Genomic DNA, 17152 nt, shown 5'->3' on the forward strand with positions numbered 1-17152 from the left:
GGCACACATATCACATTTTCTTATATCCACATATGTTCTTCTGAAAAAAAACCAGTGAAGCTGGGAATTAGTTGAACCTTTGCTGAACTACACCTTTTCATTAATGTCATACTTTGAACTTAAAAAACATCTGAACTAATAGTAATTTTTGTGCAAATTAGATATCGCAAAATAAGCTTAAAAAAAGACCTACACATACTGTTGGTTTACAGATATTTGCAACAGTTTCCCTTAAAAATGTAATTCATTTAGATAAAAGAAACATTGCAAGGTGAAAAATGTGAGGTTTTTTTATTTGTTATTTTTTTTGTTATTAAAAACTGTCATATTCCCAAATTGGCGCAGGCATTTCCTAGTGAAGAAAATGGTGGATTTAACCTGGTGTATAGCTAGCTAGACCTCTTACTTGTACCACAGTTGTAATAAATTCCATTATACATGTAGTACTATAGCAGGAAATATTGAATTGACATTATACAAACATGGTCAGTTCTAACTCAACCAATGAAACATTTAATCTATTATATACATTAAACACGTTTATTTTTTCTAAACAACTAAATGTGGTAAAATTTACATTCCGGTGTTCATAACTTAAAAGAAATATATATATATCTGAAGAGATATATTTAGAAGGGCGTATGACGTTTGCGCCGATTTTTGTCGAGCCTGCAACTTTTGTTGCAGAAAGCTCGACATAGGGATAGTGATCTGGCGGCGTCGGCGTTAGCTCACTTCTTAAAAGCTTTATATTTTAGAAGGTGGAAGACCTGGATACTTCATACTTTGTATATAGATGCTTCATGTTACGAAGTTTCCGTCTGTCACATGTGCAATGTCCTTGACCTCGTTTTCATGATTCTCTCTTATTATAAGTAATAGGATAACTATATTTGATAGGTGCGTACCTTGCAAGGTCCTTATTTATATCAGACAGTTTTCACTTGACCTCAACCTCATTTCATGGATCAGTGAACAAGGTTAAGTTTTGGTGGTCAAGTCCATATCTCAGATACTATAAGCAATAGGGCTAGTATATTCGGTGTATGGAAGGACTGTAAGGTGTACATGTCCAACTGGCAGGTGTCATCTGACCTTGACCTCATTTTCATGGTTCAGTGGTCAAAGTTAAGTTTTTGAGTTTTGGTCTTTTTATCTAATACTATATGCCATAGGTCAACTATATTTGATAAATGAAAAATAACATTCACCGGTAATTTAACAGTACAAAAATTGGGGCAAATGAAAAGAAAAATCGGTGCAAATGAAATGCAAAATACCGGTTTAGAATTTGATCTAGCATTGAAGCTTAAGGAAATACATAGAAATGATGTAAAGTTGTATCAATTAAAACTTAAAACATAAAAAAAGGCTCCTTTTTAGTTATCTACCAAATAAAGTTAGTTTATTTTATAACCTACAAATGATTAATGCCAGTATGTAATATGGAAGTTCATCACCAACACAACATACAAATAAATGGGGAATATGTCCATGGAACACAGATGATGCATTTAATGTTAAAAAGGGACAAAACTCAACATCAACAAATGAACCATGAAAGTGAGGTCAAAATCATATGGACTACCAGACAGACATGTCCACTATCATTCCATACATCAAATATAGTTTACCTATTGCTTATAGTACATGTATCTGATAAAGTGACAAAACTACAAAAACCATGAGAAGAGATCTAGGTTAGATGAAAGCTCACAGGTTAGTCTTGTATGATTTTTAATTTTAGTTTCTTGTGTATATTTCGTGAACTGGTATATATTTTTTTCAGGGGGCTAGCTGAAGCATTCCTCTAGGTGCAGGAGTTTCTCGCTGCATTAAAGACCCATTGGTGGGCTTTGGATGTTGTTAGCTCTCTGGTCAGGTTGTTGTCTCTTTGACACGTTCCCCTTCTCCATTCATACTGTCTATATCACTGTGTTCAGTTCTTAATAACATAACACTGCTTTGTGTCGTCAAATACATTGACCTGACATATGGCATTATAATGTTTATAGTTTGACCTGAACATAATGTCTTCCATTTTGTTGGTAAAACAAAGAAAGTACTTTTTTCTATTATGCAAAATTCTCAAAAACAATGTGATAAATAAAATATCTGGTGATCTGCATATTGAAACTGCATGATATCATCTGCTTGACACAATATGAAGCATTTTGAAATCATTCACTGTGCTTACTTGACAAAAAGCTTTATGTTGTGACTTGCAGCTGATATTTTATGATATTAGTATGCAGACAACCTAGCTGATAATTGATCTGTATCATTCAACAGTTATACACCTCATGACTTTCAATACTCAAGGTGTACAAGCTACTTCAAGAATTCATTCTTACTGTAATTAGAAGTTAATGTATTAATAAAACATAATTCATTGTTTATAATGTTGTGCAAAAACATTACTTCGCATTTGAAGTGTCACAATTCAACTTCAGATCCTTGTACATTTAATTGCTTGATGTTATCCATTTATAAACATTTCAGGTTTAAATATTTTTTCTATCATTAACTGTTTACAAAAATTTATATGATTAAAGGGAAACAACTCTAAAAGATTCATGACTACTTTTTAAACTATTTCACAGAGTTGCTTGATAAATAAAATCACAATATATGTTTATATGTGGATACTATTTAGTACTGAGAACATATGCAAACAGCTGATTAAACCTGTACAACATTGATTTACGATGTAGGGGAATACACCAGGACAACAATACACAATACACACATTGTTCCATCCGAAGGTTTACATATAGTCTTTATAGGAGAGCTGTGGTGTAGTGGTTAGCACATCAAACTACTTACACAAAGGTTCCTGATTTGATCCTCGTTCCGGGGAGAAAATTTCAGCGACTGAAATATCAGCTCTCCCTTGACAACATCTGCAAGTATGGTCTTGAGATAGGTTGATAGTCCCTCAGAAGGGGACCATAAATGGATGACCCGTAGATAAGAGAGAGCCATATATAGTCTCTTGAATATAAAAGACACCCTTGTAGATTTTGAAAAAGAGCAGGCTAATGCCACTTCAAGGTAGCACTTGCACATGCAGAGTAGACAGGGATTAATATAAGTTGCAATAACACCTTTCCCAATCCACTATAAATAAATATGTTTAAACTAATACATGTACTATATTAGTGCCTTTACAGCAATTCAACCTCTACATTCCCGTAAGTTAAGAAAGCTTTGTATGAATTTAACAGAAAGTTACAAGAGAGCTGCTGTCAACAACAAATTCCCTTAGAAAAAATAAATATTACAACATAACCAATATAAAAAAGAAGATGTGGTATGATTTCCAATGAGACAACTATCCACAAAAGACCAAAATGACACAGACATTAACAACTATAGGTCACCGTAAGGTCTTCAACAATGAGCAAAGCCCATACCGCATAGTGAGCTATAAAAGGCCCCGATAAGACAATGTAAAACAATTCAAACGAGAAAACTAACGGTCTTATTTATGTTAAAAAAAAACAACACATAAACAAACGACAACCACTGGATTACAGGCTTCTGACTTGGGACAGGCACATACATAAATAATGTGGCAGGGTTAAACATGCTAGCGGGAGGACATAAGTAAAAACTATAATGGTTTGAATGGTAAATCGATCATAGAACATTTGATTGCTTAATCTAATCGAAATTCATATAAGATCAATATTTGCAAATTAGCAGAATTGCAATAATTGTGCAAGTTTCTTGGATATGGTTACCCTTCTGGACTCGAGATCACCCCAATTTTTTGGAGGAATTTATGTAGCTCAGTCTTTAGTTTTCTATATTGTGTTTAAAGTGTAGTTGTCTTTTGATTGTTTCTTTTTTTTTGCTTTGCTTTTTTCAACTGATATTGAGTGTCCCTTTGGTATCTTAGTCCCTTTGGTATCCTAGTCCCTTTGGTATCCTAATCCCTTCTTTGTTATGCTTTTTTTTAAGTCAGTAAAGCTGTATGCTTTCAACACGTCCTTCAGGAGTATGTCTAGATGATTAGTAGGAACTTAGTGTAATTATTGTCTGCATCCTACAGATACTTTAAATTTTATGAAAGGAATAATTTAAGCATAATGATCTGCACATTATAAAAATGTTTTATGTAGCCATTTCAGAAATTCTCTTAAGTTCATGCTGTTATAGACCTTTACATCATTCTGCACATGCATGGCATATTTGCCACTGGACATTAATCAACTAACAATCAATCAATCAAAGACCTTTCCAGAAAATCATTTGAAGAATCCAGAGCCTTAGTCTTAATCATAATCTTCTTGAGATAAGTTTCAAATAAAAAAAAATTGGTGATTATTTTTTTACTGGTTTTGTTTAAAATTGAATGTGAAAATATAAGCCTTCATTGAAGACATAGTGCATGACCTAAAAGTAAGTGTTCAATTCCTACACGGGCTACTTTTTCCATGCCAAGAACTAAAGTATTTTATATGTAATACCAATTAAATTGGCGGTTTCTGCACCTTTTTTTTAAATTATTACCCAAATTTGCAGTAAGCACTTTTATATTGTTTTAATTAGACTTCTTGAAGTTTACTTAACAAATATAAGTCTTTCTGACACCATTATCATTCTTCCCATAAAACACTGAAGGTTTCAAAATGTTGAGACATCATGAGAGAAATCAACTTTCATTTACAAATGATGACAAAAAAAAAGGTCTTTGCATTTCACACATTTCATGTTTTGAGAATCCACATCCGATTCTCACCAATACTGGATTAGACCATGTCATGTTACTAAAAGTACTTCAAAAGTCTTGCTTTGAATGTTGAAGAATGAAAGAAAATCATATAGAACTGGCTTAAATTGAAGAATATTTTAAAATAAAACCAACAACTCTAAGAACTTATATCAATGTGTTGTATATAACAATATAACAAAAATGCATGTTTGTTGTGCTAAGTATACTCCATGCATAAGTCAACAGTATTGTAAAACTTGTAGGAGGTCCAAAAAATGCATACACCTTTCAACTTGTCACTGTTGGGCTGTTGACTTAATATGAAGTCATTGTGTTCCATAGTTTGATAGGAAATGTCAGGAAGGTTGGACATTGAAGGTTGGCTGTACAAGATGATTGCAATAAAATCCAAACTTTTAGAGAAGGGTATAACAATTAGCAGACAGTCATTTCTTATGTGTCTGGTTTTACTTTCTCAATGTTGACCAGCAAGGGTATAACAATTAGTAGACAGTCATTTTCTTATGTGTCTGGTTTTACTTTCTCAGTGTTGACCAGCAAGGGTATAACAATTAGTAGACAGTCATTTTCTTATGTGTCTGGTTTTACTTTCTCAGTGTTGACCAGCAAGGGTATAACAATCAGAAGACAGTCATTTTCTTATGTGTCTAGTTTTACTTTCTCAATGTTGACCAGCAAGGGTATAACAATTAGTAGGCAGTCATTTTCTTATGTGTCTAGTTTTACTTTCTCAATGTTGACCAGCAAGGGTATAACAATTAGTAGACAGTCATTTCTTATGTGTCTGGTTTAACTTTCTCAATGTTAACCAGCAAGGGTATAACAATTAGTAGACAGTCATTTTCTTATATGTCTGGTTTTACTTTCTCAGTGTTGACCAGCAAGGGTGTAACAATTAGTAGACAGTCATTTCTTATGTGTCTGGTTTTACTTTCTCAATGTTGACCAGCAAGGGTATAACAATCAGTAGACAGTCATTTTCTTATGTCTCTAGTTTTACTTTCTCAATGTTGACCAGCTAGGGTATAACAATTAGTAGACAGTCATTTTCTTATGTGTCTGGTTTTACTTTCTCAATGTTGACCAGCAAGGGTATAACAATTAGTAGACAGTCATTTTCCTATGTGTCTGGTTTTACTTTCTCAATGTTGACCAGCAAGGGTATAACAATCAGTAGACAGTCATTTTCTTATGTGTCTGGTTTTACTTTCTCAATGTTGACCAACAAGGGTATAACAATTAGTAGACAGTCATTTCTTATGTGTCTGGTTTTACTTTCTCAATGTTGACCAGCAAGGGTATAACAATCAGTAGACAGTCATTTTCTTATGGGTCTGGTTTTACTTTCTCAATGTTGACCAGCAAGGGTATAACAATTAGTAGACAGTCATTTTCTTATGTGTCTAGTTTTACTTTCTCAATGTTAACCAGCAAGGGTATAACAATTAGTAGACAGTCATTTCTTATGTGTCTGGTTTTACTTTCTCAATGTTGACCAGCAAGGGTATAACAATTAGTAGACAGTCATTTTCCTATGTGTCAGGTTTTACTTTCTCAATGTTGACCAGCAAGGGTATAACAATCAGTAGACAGTCATTTTCTTATGTGTCTGGTTTTACTTTCTCAATGTTGACCAACAAGGGTATAACAATTAGTAGACAGTCATTTCTTATGTGTCTGGTTTTACTTTCTCAATGTTGACCAGCAAGGGTATAACAATCAGTAGACAGTCATTTTTTTATGTGTCTGGTTTTACTTTCTCAATGTTGACCAGCAAGGGTATAACAATTAGTAGACAGTCATTTTCTTATGTGTCTGGTTTTACTTTCTCAATGTTAACCAGCAAGGGTATAACAATTAGTAGACAGTCATTTTCTTATGTGTCTGGTTTTACTTTCTCAATGTTAACCAGCAAGGGTATAACAATTAGTAGACAGTCATTTCTTATGTGTCTAGTTTTACTTTCTCAATGTTGACCAGCAAGGGTATAACAATTAGTAGACAGTCATTTCTTATGTGTCTGGTTTTACTTTCTCAATGTTGACCAGCAAGGGTATAACAATTAGTAGACAGTCATTTCTTATGTGTCTGGTTTTACTTTCTCAATGTTGACCAGCAAGGGTAAACAATCAGTAGACAGTCATTTTCTTATGTGTCTGGTTTTACTTTCTCAATGTTGACCAGCAAGGGTATAACAATTAGTAGACAGTCATTTTCTTATGTGTCTGGTTTTACTTTCTCAGTGTTGACCAGCAAGGGTATAACAATCAGTAGACAGTCATTTTCTTATGTGTCTAGTTTTACTTTCTCAATGTTGACCAGCAAGGGTATAACAATCAGTAGACAGTCGTTTTCTTATGTGTCTAGTTTTACTTTCTCAATGTTGACCAGCAAGGGTATAACAATTAGTAGACAGTCATTTCTTATGTGTCTGGTTTTACTTTCTCAATGTTGACCAGCAAGGGTATAACAATTAGTAGACAGTCATTTTCTTATGTGTCTGGTTTTACTTTCTCAATGTTGACCAGCAAGGGTATAACAATTAGTAGACAGTCATTTTCTTATGTGTCTGGTTTTACTTTCTCAGTGTTGACCAGCAAGGGTATAACAATTAGTAGACAGTCATTTTCTTATGTGTCTAGTTTTACTTTCTCAATGTTGACCAGCAAGACTGGAAACAAGCTTTCATTTTATCATGTAGAATGCTATGCATAAAACAAAATAACAAAGTTAAGTTTATGTAAGTTTATTTCCCTTGCAAAAAATCTGTAATGTACATCCATAGCAAACGGAATAAAACTGATATGGAATAAACATGATCTATAAATAGCAATGATGAAATAATACAACAACAAACATAAGTAGCTGTGTTCCATTATCACAAATGGTTGAGTATTCATTATACAGTGCATATAAAAAGCATTTAAACTTCTTGTTATAAAGAGATGTATTTGATAATATAAAGATATAGAAATTGGACTACAGTAAATATTGTTTTTTGAAAGTTTGGCTTCAATCATTGCATTGTCAGCATAATAATAGCCATAAGACTTGGATATAATAATGAGACAATTGTTTTAGGTATTGAAAAACATATTTCTCTAAGGTGGAAGAATATTGGTTGATACTTAACTTTAAAATTGCCAAGAGTTTCTAATGAGCAGTTTGGTTCAACACTGCAGAATCAAACTAAAAAATTCTGGATTATAAGGAAAAAGAACAATTCTCTGCCAAGAAAATTGTTAACTTGTTTGGTTTAAGGTGGTACCCAAATAACCCAACACCTTGACTAAAATTAATTTGGCTCATTTAATTTTCATAATTTTTTTACAAAATATTTACTTTAACCATTTGACAAAATTTTTTAAATTTGTACCAACCATTTTCATCAGAAAAATTCATTGGTTATATAGCAGTTGACAAACACTAATTTTGATCATTGGGGAGCTTAATATTTCCTTAACAATACAACATGATAAAAACATTTAGCTGATTTTACAGAGTTATCCTCCCTGTAGTGTTAGGTACCGCCTTGAAAATGTATTATCAGCATCAAACATGATTCGCGTAAAGAAAATCGAGAAATAACTTTTGTGAAATTCAATATATCAAATCTTTTGGAAAACTACTGACATCTATTAAACAACAACTTATGCACACTGTATAAAAAGTATATGTTGTATAAAAACACAAAAATCTTTAAAATTTCAGAAAATTGAAATTGACATATAAAAGTAATGATTTTCTGGATAATATCTTAGAATATAACTCAAAATTTTAATGCATAGAAATAGTTCAAGTGAAAATAAACTAAATTGTATAGTAACACATATCTAACTCTCAAAATTTGTTCTTCAATATCTTAGTAAATTACCGTGAAAATAGTCTTTTTGTTATTTTATATGCTAACTTATTTAGACAACTGTAAGATTGTTAACATTGTTTCAAAACTTAAAGCTCACATTTATACATATCTCAAAAATAATCAATAAAACAAAATCACAACCAAAATCAAATCACAGATCTACACCTACTCAACAAGCTATCAACAAAAAATCATAAAACTGGATTAGTAAAATAAAAAACACACCGGAAATAAGGATGTTAAAACGGAGGAGGATTAAATTCAATCACCATCATTGGCAGTATTCAAAATCATACCAAATTTTTGTTTTGTCCAGAAAAAAAATCATCAGATAAATGCCTGTTGGAAAATCTGATGGCAAAATGTGGAAAGATGATTGTTAACCTGAACGTGGATTATACATCAATGAGACAGGGGTCAACATTCAATGAATAAACCAGTGTCTTTACCAGTAGTCAAAGTGCTCTGAGTCGATACAACTTGTGACTTATTTTAACAATGACTTCCAATTTTCTGTCCCCATGAAATATACCTAAATTCACATGTATCTTTTGTGACATAAACAAAATTTAATCAACAAATTTAATGGTTACAACCAGCTAAATGTCAGGGGTCAAAATCTGTTTATTTGTAACTTTGGACTACAAAAAAAAGGTTTAAACTTTAAATAAAACAATTTTCTAAAGACTTGTACAATAAACACTCTGCATAAAATATTAGGAAAATTTAAAAGACTTTTTAATTTAATTTACTTTTCATAAAACGCATGAAAAGTATGGTTAAAAAAATCATTAGGTTCAACATAAAGCACCAATTATTACTCAAATGAACACAAAATTTAAAAAAAAAATCTAAAACTGTTAAAAGTTACTGACCAAATTATAATGTTAAACAATACAACTGCAAATAACAAACAGATCTAATATAAAATTATCTATAAACTACACATTTCAAATATAAATATTACACTGTTTACAAACTCTAAATTTTTAATATGCATCATAATAAACAATTACATTTACATAAAAAAAAAGTTCTACTGAAAACTTATCACTTTTATAGAACTGTCAACAATTCTTATTTAAATTCATGGAAAAAAATGAAATAAGATTTACTGGATTCAATTCTGAAAACTAAAATTCAGAATAAAACTACATCTTTTCAATAAATTAAAACTGTGTTATTAAATATTAACCATAAAAAATATATTATTAAAAAGTCATTTCAGTAAATATCAACTTCAATTTTAAGTTTCAGATGGAAAGCATACAATTGAAAAAATACTTGCAAGACATTTAATGATGATTTATTTCATAATTAAGATGATCCTTAACATTTAATGTTTTTTTTATAAATAATTTAAGCTATCAAATTGTTACTTTAAATTCTTAATTTATTGCACACAAAAGAAAAAAGAAGGTAAATTCTCATTATGACCACATCTTGACAAAATCACATATGTTTAAAACAAATATAAAACAAAAAAAATAGTATAAAAAAAAATTAGAATCGTTCATAAAACATAATTTGACTAATGAACAATAACATGTCTGACTTTCAGAAGAAGTTTACCAATCAAAAGCAGAAAAGGGTAAAAATTAAATAAACAAATTAACAATAGATTAACAAGTTTGTACAGCAGAAAACATTTTGCATAACAAAAAATGGCACTCAATTTTGAACTATTTTTGGTTTCATCTAGTGTTGCTATTTAGTCTAATGTGTACGTAAGAAATTTCAAGTAAGTTCTGGATCTAGAAGTATTGAATCTAACATGTTTTACAGGTTAAATGAGGTTTTATATCTATACAGATCTGCTATATGAATATTGCAGCAGACAAAATTATAAACAGGTTGATACATTTTAATAAATAGAATAACACAACGTGTCTTTGGTTTATAATGCAAATGAAAGGAATGTACACTATTTGAAAGACAAAACAAAATTCAAAACAAACTAAACATTGCCTTTGCTTTTACAACAGAGTTTTTCATGATTGACAAACAAAATGATTTATAAAATTTACAACGTCTGACATTTATATTACCCATAAATGAACTTGTTTAATTTGTATGACTGGTTGATATAAATGAAGAATTATGAATAAGACATTCCAATTTTTTTCAAAAATCATTTAGCAAAATTTACATATCATAAAATTCTTTCCACAGCTGTAAAAAACAAATATAACAATCAGGGAGCACAATGCAAATGGTAAAAATACTATGAAGTCTTTAAATCCTAAATCATCTATGAATATTTTCTAAATTTAAAAACTGCATGATTTTAGCACCATAGAGATAAAGCGCTACACATTCCTTTCCTATTCCTAATATTGGCAGTGAAAAGTTCTCCGAGATAAAAAATAATAATGGATAAATTAGCAACCTGTTAAAACAAATCGTTATAAAACTTTTGTATTGCACATTATTTTATATATCACAAACAACTTACAACCTTTAAAACTTCTGATAACAAATGTCCTACAAAAGCTACTTTACGACAGTTTCTATAATGCCTATGGAGTTCTGCAGTCATCCAAATTATTTTTCAATAAAACCCAAAAGATTTTCAGCACATTTTATAGAAACAGAAAGATATAAACAACCAATTTTGATTATGTTAAATAACTTTTTTTTAGGAGGTAGTATCTATGGTGTTATGTTTTGTAGATTATAATTGACAGTGAGGTGAAGCATACATATTACTACACCTAATAAAATTTTTTTTAATTGAATAAGAACTTTTTTGACCTGTCTAATTTGTTATGTATTATTAAAATAGGTATGTACTTTATATAGTTGGATTATACAGATATTCAAAAGTAAATTTAATATCTAAGATGAAGACTTGTGTTTTAATTCACAAAACATAACCTGATAAGTCCAATGACTAGTTATTTATGTATAAGTATATGAATGTGGTATAATCGACAGTTGTAATTAGAATGACGGAAAATTTAGAACGTTATAAAATGTTGTGTTTCAGATGATTTGCAAACAATATTCTATCAATTCCATTATTTAATCTGTGAGAAATTTAAAACAAAGTTTCATTATGATAAATACCTACATTGCCTTGTTATTCTGACAATTAAAATAATTTGGATGACATTGTGTTTTCTATGGTCGCTTCTATAATAAATATTACATTAACAAGATATATGGAAATCAATTTTACACTGTGAAGTGATGATTACAGTTTATATAATGCAATCTTTGGGATGATGGGAATTCAGACATCATTTGTCGTCTGCTCTATGTTTGAGTGTCGTCTGCCCAATTTGGAATGTCCCCTTATTTGGTGTTATTAGACTGGAGATTTCATTGATTCTATCATGCTCTTAACTCCATGTCGAAAACAAGCACCAAAAGACTGAAAAAAGAAAAACATATAAACAATTTTATGCATTTAATTAAATTCAGCATGAATTTCTTATACTCATGTAAATTTATCAAAAGTGTAATGTCCTGGCTATTTCTATTAGTGCAAAGTGTACATAACTCAATTTTGTATATCATGAAATTCAATATAATAATAATTCACTTGTCACAAGATAATATATAATTCAAGTACATAACTACAACACATAAGATATCCCAAAATCATAATAAAAATTAAATATACTGTACAATGTGAACCATTTACACTGATTGAAAGTGCACAAGCAAAAAAAAAAAATATAACAACAGAAACAGTGAAACACACACAATATAGTTTGTGACTGAATGATATGGTAGACATTTCTGGACATTATCCTTTCCTCTGATGAAGCTATCTTGCTCCTGTCAAAATAACAATTGACCAGAGATGATATCTTTTTTCAAATATGTGGTACTGTGGATTATTCGTGTAATACCAATTTTTGACGATTTTGTTAGAAAAGCTAAACTATGATTTAAATTTTCAAATAAGTAAACTATTTCTATAGATTTGTATGTATACTTTGGCAAAACCACAAAATCAATTATCCACGAAATAAAGGTTTTCCTCTATCTACAAAAAATGGTTTTCATGCATGAAAATAATTGAATCGACAGTAGAGATAATTTCTTTTCTTTAAGCTTGAATCATTCCATTATTTAGGAAATTGTTGACAGATATCTTCCATGTTACACATACTTAATGCTGTAGTAAGATCCTAATTATTCTCCGTTTACTAGCTGCTCTCGGCCTTTCTCACTTTAGTTTTGATCTTGGAGAAAACATTTTGAACACCATAAAATCCATGTATGACACCAGTTTGCACTGTAAGAGCCCCTGTTTTAAGTCCAGTTTGCATTGTATGGGCCCCACTTTTTATACCAGGTATAATATTTGTTTGAACAGATTCGGCACCAGATTTCAAACCAGCTGAAATTGATGCCCCTAGGTGTTGGAGCTAAAATTTGAATACAACATTGAAACATAAATTAACAACATCAAACATAATAAAGTGAACATAGTAATGAATAAATGACACAAAACAAAAATAGTGACAGAAAAGATATGTGTGAATGTAACTTGGTCTTAAATTTCAATTTCACTCAGAATTTTTTTTTGAAGGATGTGCATGTAAACAAATAAATAGAAAAATTCAACCATGAGACATGGTAAAGTGAACTAAAATTATCTGTAACAGTGTAAAATTAATACATACACGAATACATATACAACATTCAAAACGCCAGATTAAATCATGATCAATATATCTACATAATATTATTATACTAACAGATCATTATTGTTTTGTCCCTCTAAATAAGGTTATTTAAGATAAAAGGTCAGTTTTAATGACTTTTTTGGTGATAAACTGGTATGAAATGCATCTTATTTTCATTTTCACATCCCTTCTTTTTCTTTTTATCAATTACAATTTGATTATTCTTGAAAACTGAACAAACTTTGGTTTTGCATTCCTATTTATTTTGAACAATTGTCAGTGGAGGAGTGAACCATGACCTTCAGCATGAAAAATTGTCAATACAAGATTATAATACACCATACTAAAGATAATTATAAGACAGTGAAATTTTTACTGCATCAAAGACGACATAGACTTGAAACACCAAATTTCAATATATTGACTGGTCGCAACATTGAAACTCAAACTTGAGGCATATTTACATATTTAGAGTTTGACATATGGCATAGACACTTTCCTTTTGTTGTAGACCATATCTTATTACATAAAGATTGCAATTAGAACTTTAAAGTAAAGATTGCATTGCATTAAGAAAAGAAACAAAATCAGGCAATATTTTGAATTGAGTTATCTCTCTTTGTAGAACAGATGGATTCATAAACTGTGCACTACTTTTTGCCGTTTATGCTCTTTTTTTAACAGAATAAGATAAACAAAAAATATTGACAAATATGGTTATACACATTACTTTGTAACTCAAATATCTGGGTATATATTTCTAAGCTTTGACATGTAGGATCATCAAAATGTTCACTTCACTACACTAAATGAGTGTCTTTAAAAAGATAGATATGAAACCTAAAATCAGGCTAGTGACAAAAGAGTTTTTATTGTACTTAACCTAAATAATAAAACCTTGACTTTACCTTGTTGTCTGATTTATTACTGTTAGTAGGGGTGGTTGGATTGGCATCTAATAACTTCTGATATCTTAGCTGTAAAAGAAAAGTAGGTCAATAAAAATCAATTATATATTATATGTTTTTCTCATCAAACTTTCAAAGTATGGTTCCTTCGTCTTATTACTTATCTCATTGTAATTGAAATTTCTTTTTACAGAACCTTAGTGAGCGTGCTCACATACTCCATGTCCCCACATTGTCACTGAAGAAATAAAATAACTGTAAGAAAAAGAAATTGTATAAGAAAAAAAAATTGAATCGTAATTTCCTGTCAATATGCACATCTACATAGTTCGTCCTTATTATCTAAAAAGGTTTTATGAAATTCTGTTGTGTGGTTTCAGAGAAGTTGCGATAACAAACTGTTGCAGTAGTATATTGAAGCAAATAAGTTCAAAGGGGAGTAACTCCTAGAAAAAAAAATTGAATCGTAATTTCCTGTCAATATGCGCATCTAGATAGTATGTCCTTATTATCTGCAAAGTTTCATGAAATTCTGTAGTGTGGTTTCAGAGGAGGTGGATGACAAGAAACAGGACTGACAGACAGAAAGACAGACAGAAGGGTCAAAATAATTATACCCTCCCCGTGGGGTATTATTACTAGTGTAAATATTTATTTTCATGCATTATTATGTAATGTCACTTTGGATGATATGATGTCTGCAGTAAATTCTACAGCTTAGGATCATAGTGACTGGTAACATAATGCACAATGGTATTTGATGTTTCCAAAACAATAAATGAGAATGTGTGATACTCTATTTAACTGTGAACTAACCTTACAAGCAGCCTCTATTGTTTTACACAGTGCTCCTGCTGATGGTTCACAATGGAATACATGACAATTGAACTGATCTTCTGGTCCATGTATTATAAAACCACATAACCTTATAAAAAAAATAATTAGGTTAAGAGTAATTTATCTAAGTTGGCAAATAAAAGACCATATACGATTTGTCTAAAACTTGCATAGTAACAAAACATTTTCTAAAATAAATAATCTGTTCTCTTAAATTGAGTCTTGTTTCATCCTTCTTTATAATTTATTTATAGTTTACAAACGACCTTGAACCTACCTGACATTATCAGCTGCTATTCCCATAAATGATAGAAATCTGACACGACACTCATCCAGTTTAACTTCTGTTTTCTGTAAAAACAAAACAAAGTGTTATCTCCCTTTCATTCTAAATTTTGAAAATACATGTATCTACACAAAAGGTACTTGACACTTAATTTGTTTGCACTATAATATCATGCCATTCATAATTATAAGAAGTCTGACACAAATACCTACGAATGTATATTCAGTTCAACATGAATGTGACCAATAATTCTTCTCATCTAAGGAGCCTCTGTGCCCTAGTGGTCTATGTAGTTCTACTGCTGAAACCACTAGGTAGTCAACACTGAGGTTGTGAGTTTGAACACCGCTCCTGCAGGTGCCACTCAGCTCCAATATTAAGTGACTAGGATTGTCAGTTTTCCTATTGAAGGTTGGTGGTTTTCTCTGTGTACTCTACCTTCCTCAACAATTAAAAACTGGCCGCCACGAAATAGCCCATAAATGCCACTTAAAGTGGCATTGAAACAACAACAATCAATCAATCTATATTTGGTTACTTGTGTAACTAGTAAGCAGGAAATTCAGTTTATTTTGGGACAAATCAGACATATTTTGGATTCCTTTTTGATATTCTGCGAGAACAGTTTGTTCCTTTGAATAAATATTGCCGCTATAAAGTAATATCATTCACTTTTGAATGGAATTTTAATCAATGGACACAAATTTCAGATAAATTATTGAAATTTTTTAACACTGTCATTAAACTTTGCCAAGAATTTAAAATTAGAATTCTAATTAAATGTGATAATTATCCTGTCAATTTTCAAGCAGAAAATGAAAATACAATACATACATGTTCTGTAATGGTGATTGTAGATGGTGCTATTCCAACATTTACAAACTTCCATTTCTCTGGGGGAATTTTGTTATACAATGCCATAATAGCTCCATTCAGAATATCTGTACCTAAAACCAGAATAAACATTGGCTGATCAACAATATATATATATATATAGATTGTTTTTTTGTTTATGTTTATTTTATTTGAAAAGAGCCTTTGTACTTGTAAGAACAAACTAGAGGCTCTAAAGAGCCTGTGTCGCTCACCTTGGTCTATGTGAATATTAAACAAAGGAAGCAGATGGATTCATGACAAAATTGTGTTTTGGTGATGGTGATGTGTTTGTACATCTTACTTTACTAAACAGTCTTGCTGCTTACAATTATCTCTATCTATAATGAACTTGGCTCAGTAGTTTCAGGGGAAAATGTTAATAAAAATTTACAAATTTTATGAAAATTGTTGATAATTGACTAGAAAAGGACAATAACTCCTTAGGGGGTCAATTGACCATTTCGGTCATGTTGACTTATTTGTAAATCTTACTTTGCTGAACATTATTGCTGTTTACAGTTTATCTCTATCTATAATAATATTCAAGATAATAACCAAAAACAGCAAAATTTCCTTAAAATACCTATTCAGGGGCAGCAACCCAACAAGGGGTTGTCTGATTCATCTGAACATTTCAGGGCAGATAGATCTTGACCTGATAAACAATTTTATTCCATGTCAGATTTGCTCTAAATGCTTTGGTTTTTGAGTTATAAGCCAAAAACTGCATTTTACCCCTATGTTCTATTTTTAGCTGTGGCGGCCATCTTGATTTGATGGCCGGGTCACCAGACACATTTTTTAAATTATATACCCCAAACATGATTGTGGCCAAGTTTGGATTAATTTGGCCCAGTAGTTTAAGAGGAGAAGATTTCTGTCAAAGATAACTAAGATTTACGAAAAATGGTTAAAAATTGACTATAAAGGGCAATAACTCCTAAAGGGGTCAACTGACCATTTCGGTCACGTTGACTTATTTGTAAATCTTACTTT

The 17152-nt window shown here is 30.9% G+C and overlaps 1 protein-coding gene across 7 annotated transcripts in view; it reads right to left on the bottom strand.

Moving 5' to 3' along the window:
• Positions 1-7471: 7471 nt before the first annotated feature.
• LOC139484892 (protein Fe65 homolog) overlaps positions 7472-17152 on the bottom strand; it is a 122738-nt gene continuing 113057 nt past the window's right edge. For 5 of the 7 annotated variants that reach the window (XM_071268932.1, XM_071268933.1, XM_071268934.1 and 2 more), the window contains 6 exons: positions 16115-16227; positions 15272-15345; positions 14974-15082; positions 14158-14226; positions 12730-12988; positions 7472-11982 (listed from right to left, as the gene is read on the bottom strand). In XM_071268932.1, the coding sequence (XP_071125033.1) occupies positions 12767-12988; positions 14158-14226; positions 14974-15082; positions 15272-15345; positions 16115-16227 (587 nt within the window). In that variant the 3' untranslated portion in view covers positions 7472-11982; positions 12730-12766. The remainder of the gene's footprint in view (positions 11983-12729; positions 12989-14157; positions 14227-14973; positions 15083-15271; positions 15346-16114; positions 16228-17152) is intronic. The other 2 variants (XM_071268935.1, XM_071268931.1) reach the window with 2 other exon arrangements.

This window comes from Mytilus edulis, chromosome 8, assembly GCF_963676685.1.
Source record: "Mytilus edulis chromosome 8, xbMytEdul2.2, whole genome shotgun sequence".
Taxonomy (NCBI): Eukaryota; Metazoa; Mollusca; class Bivalvia; order Mytilida; family Mytilidae; genus Mytilus; species Mytilus edulis.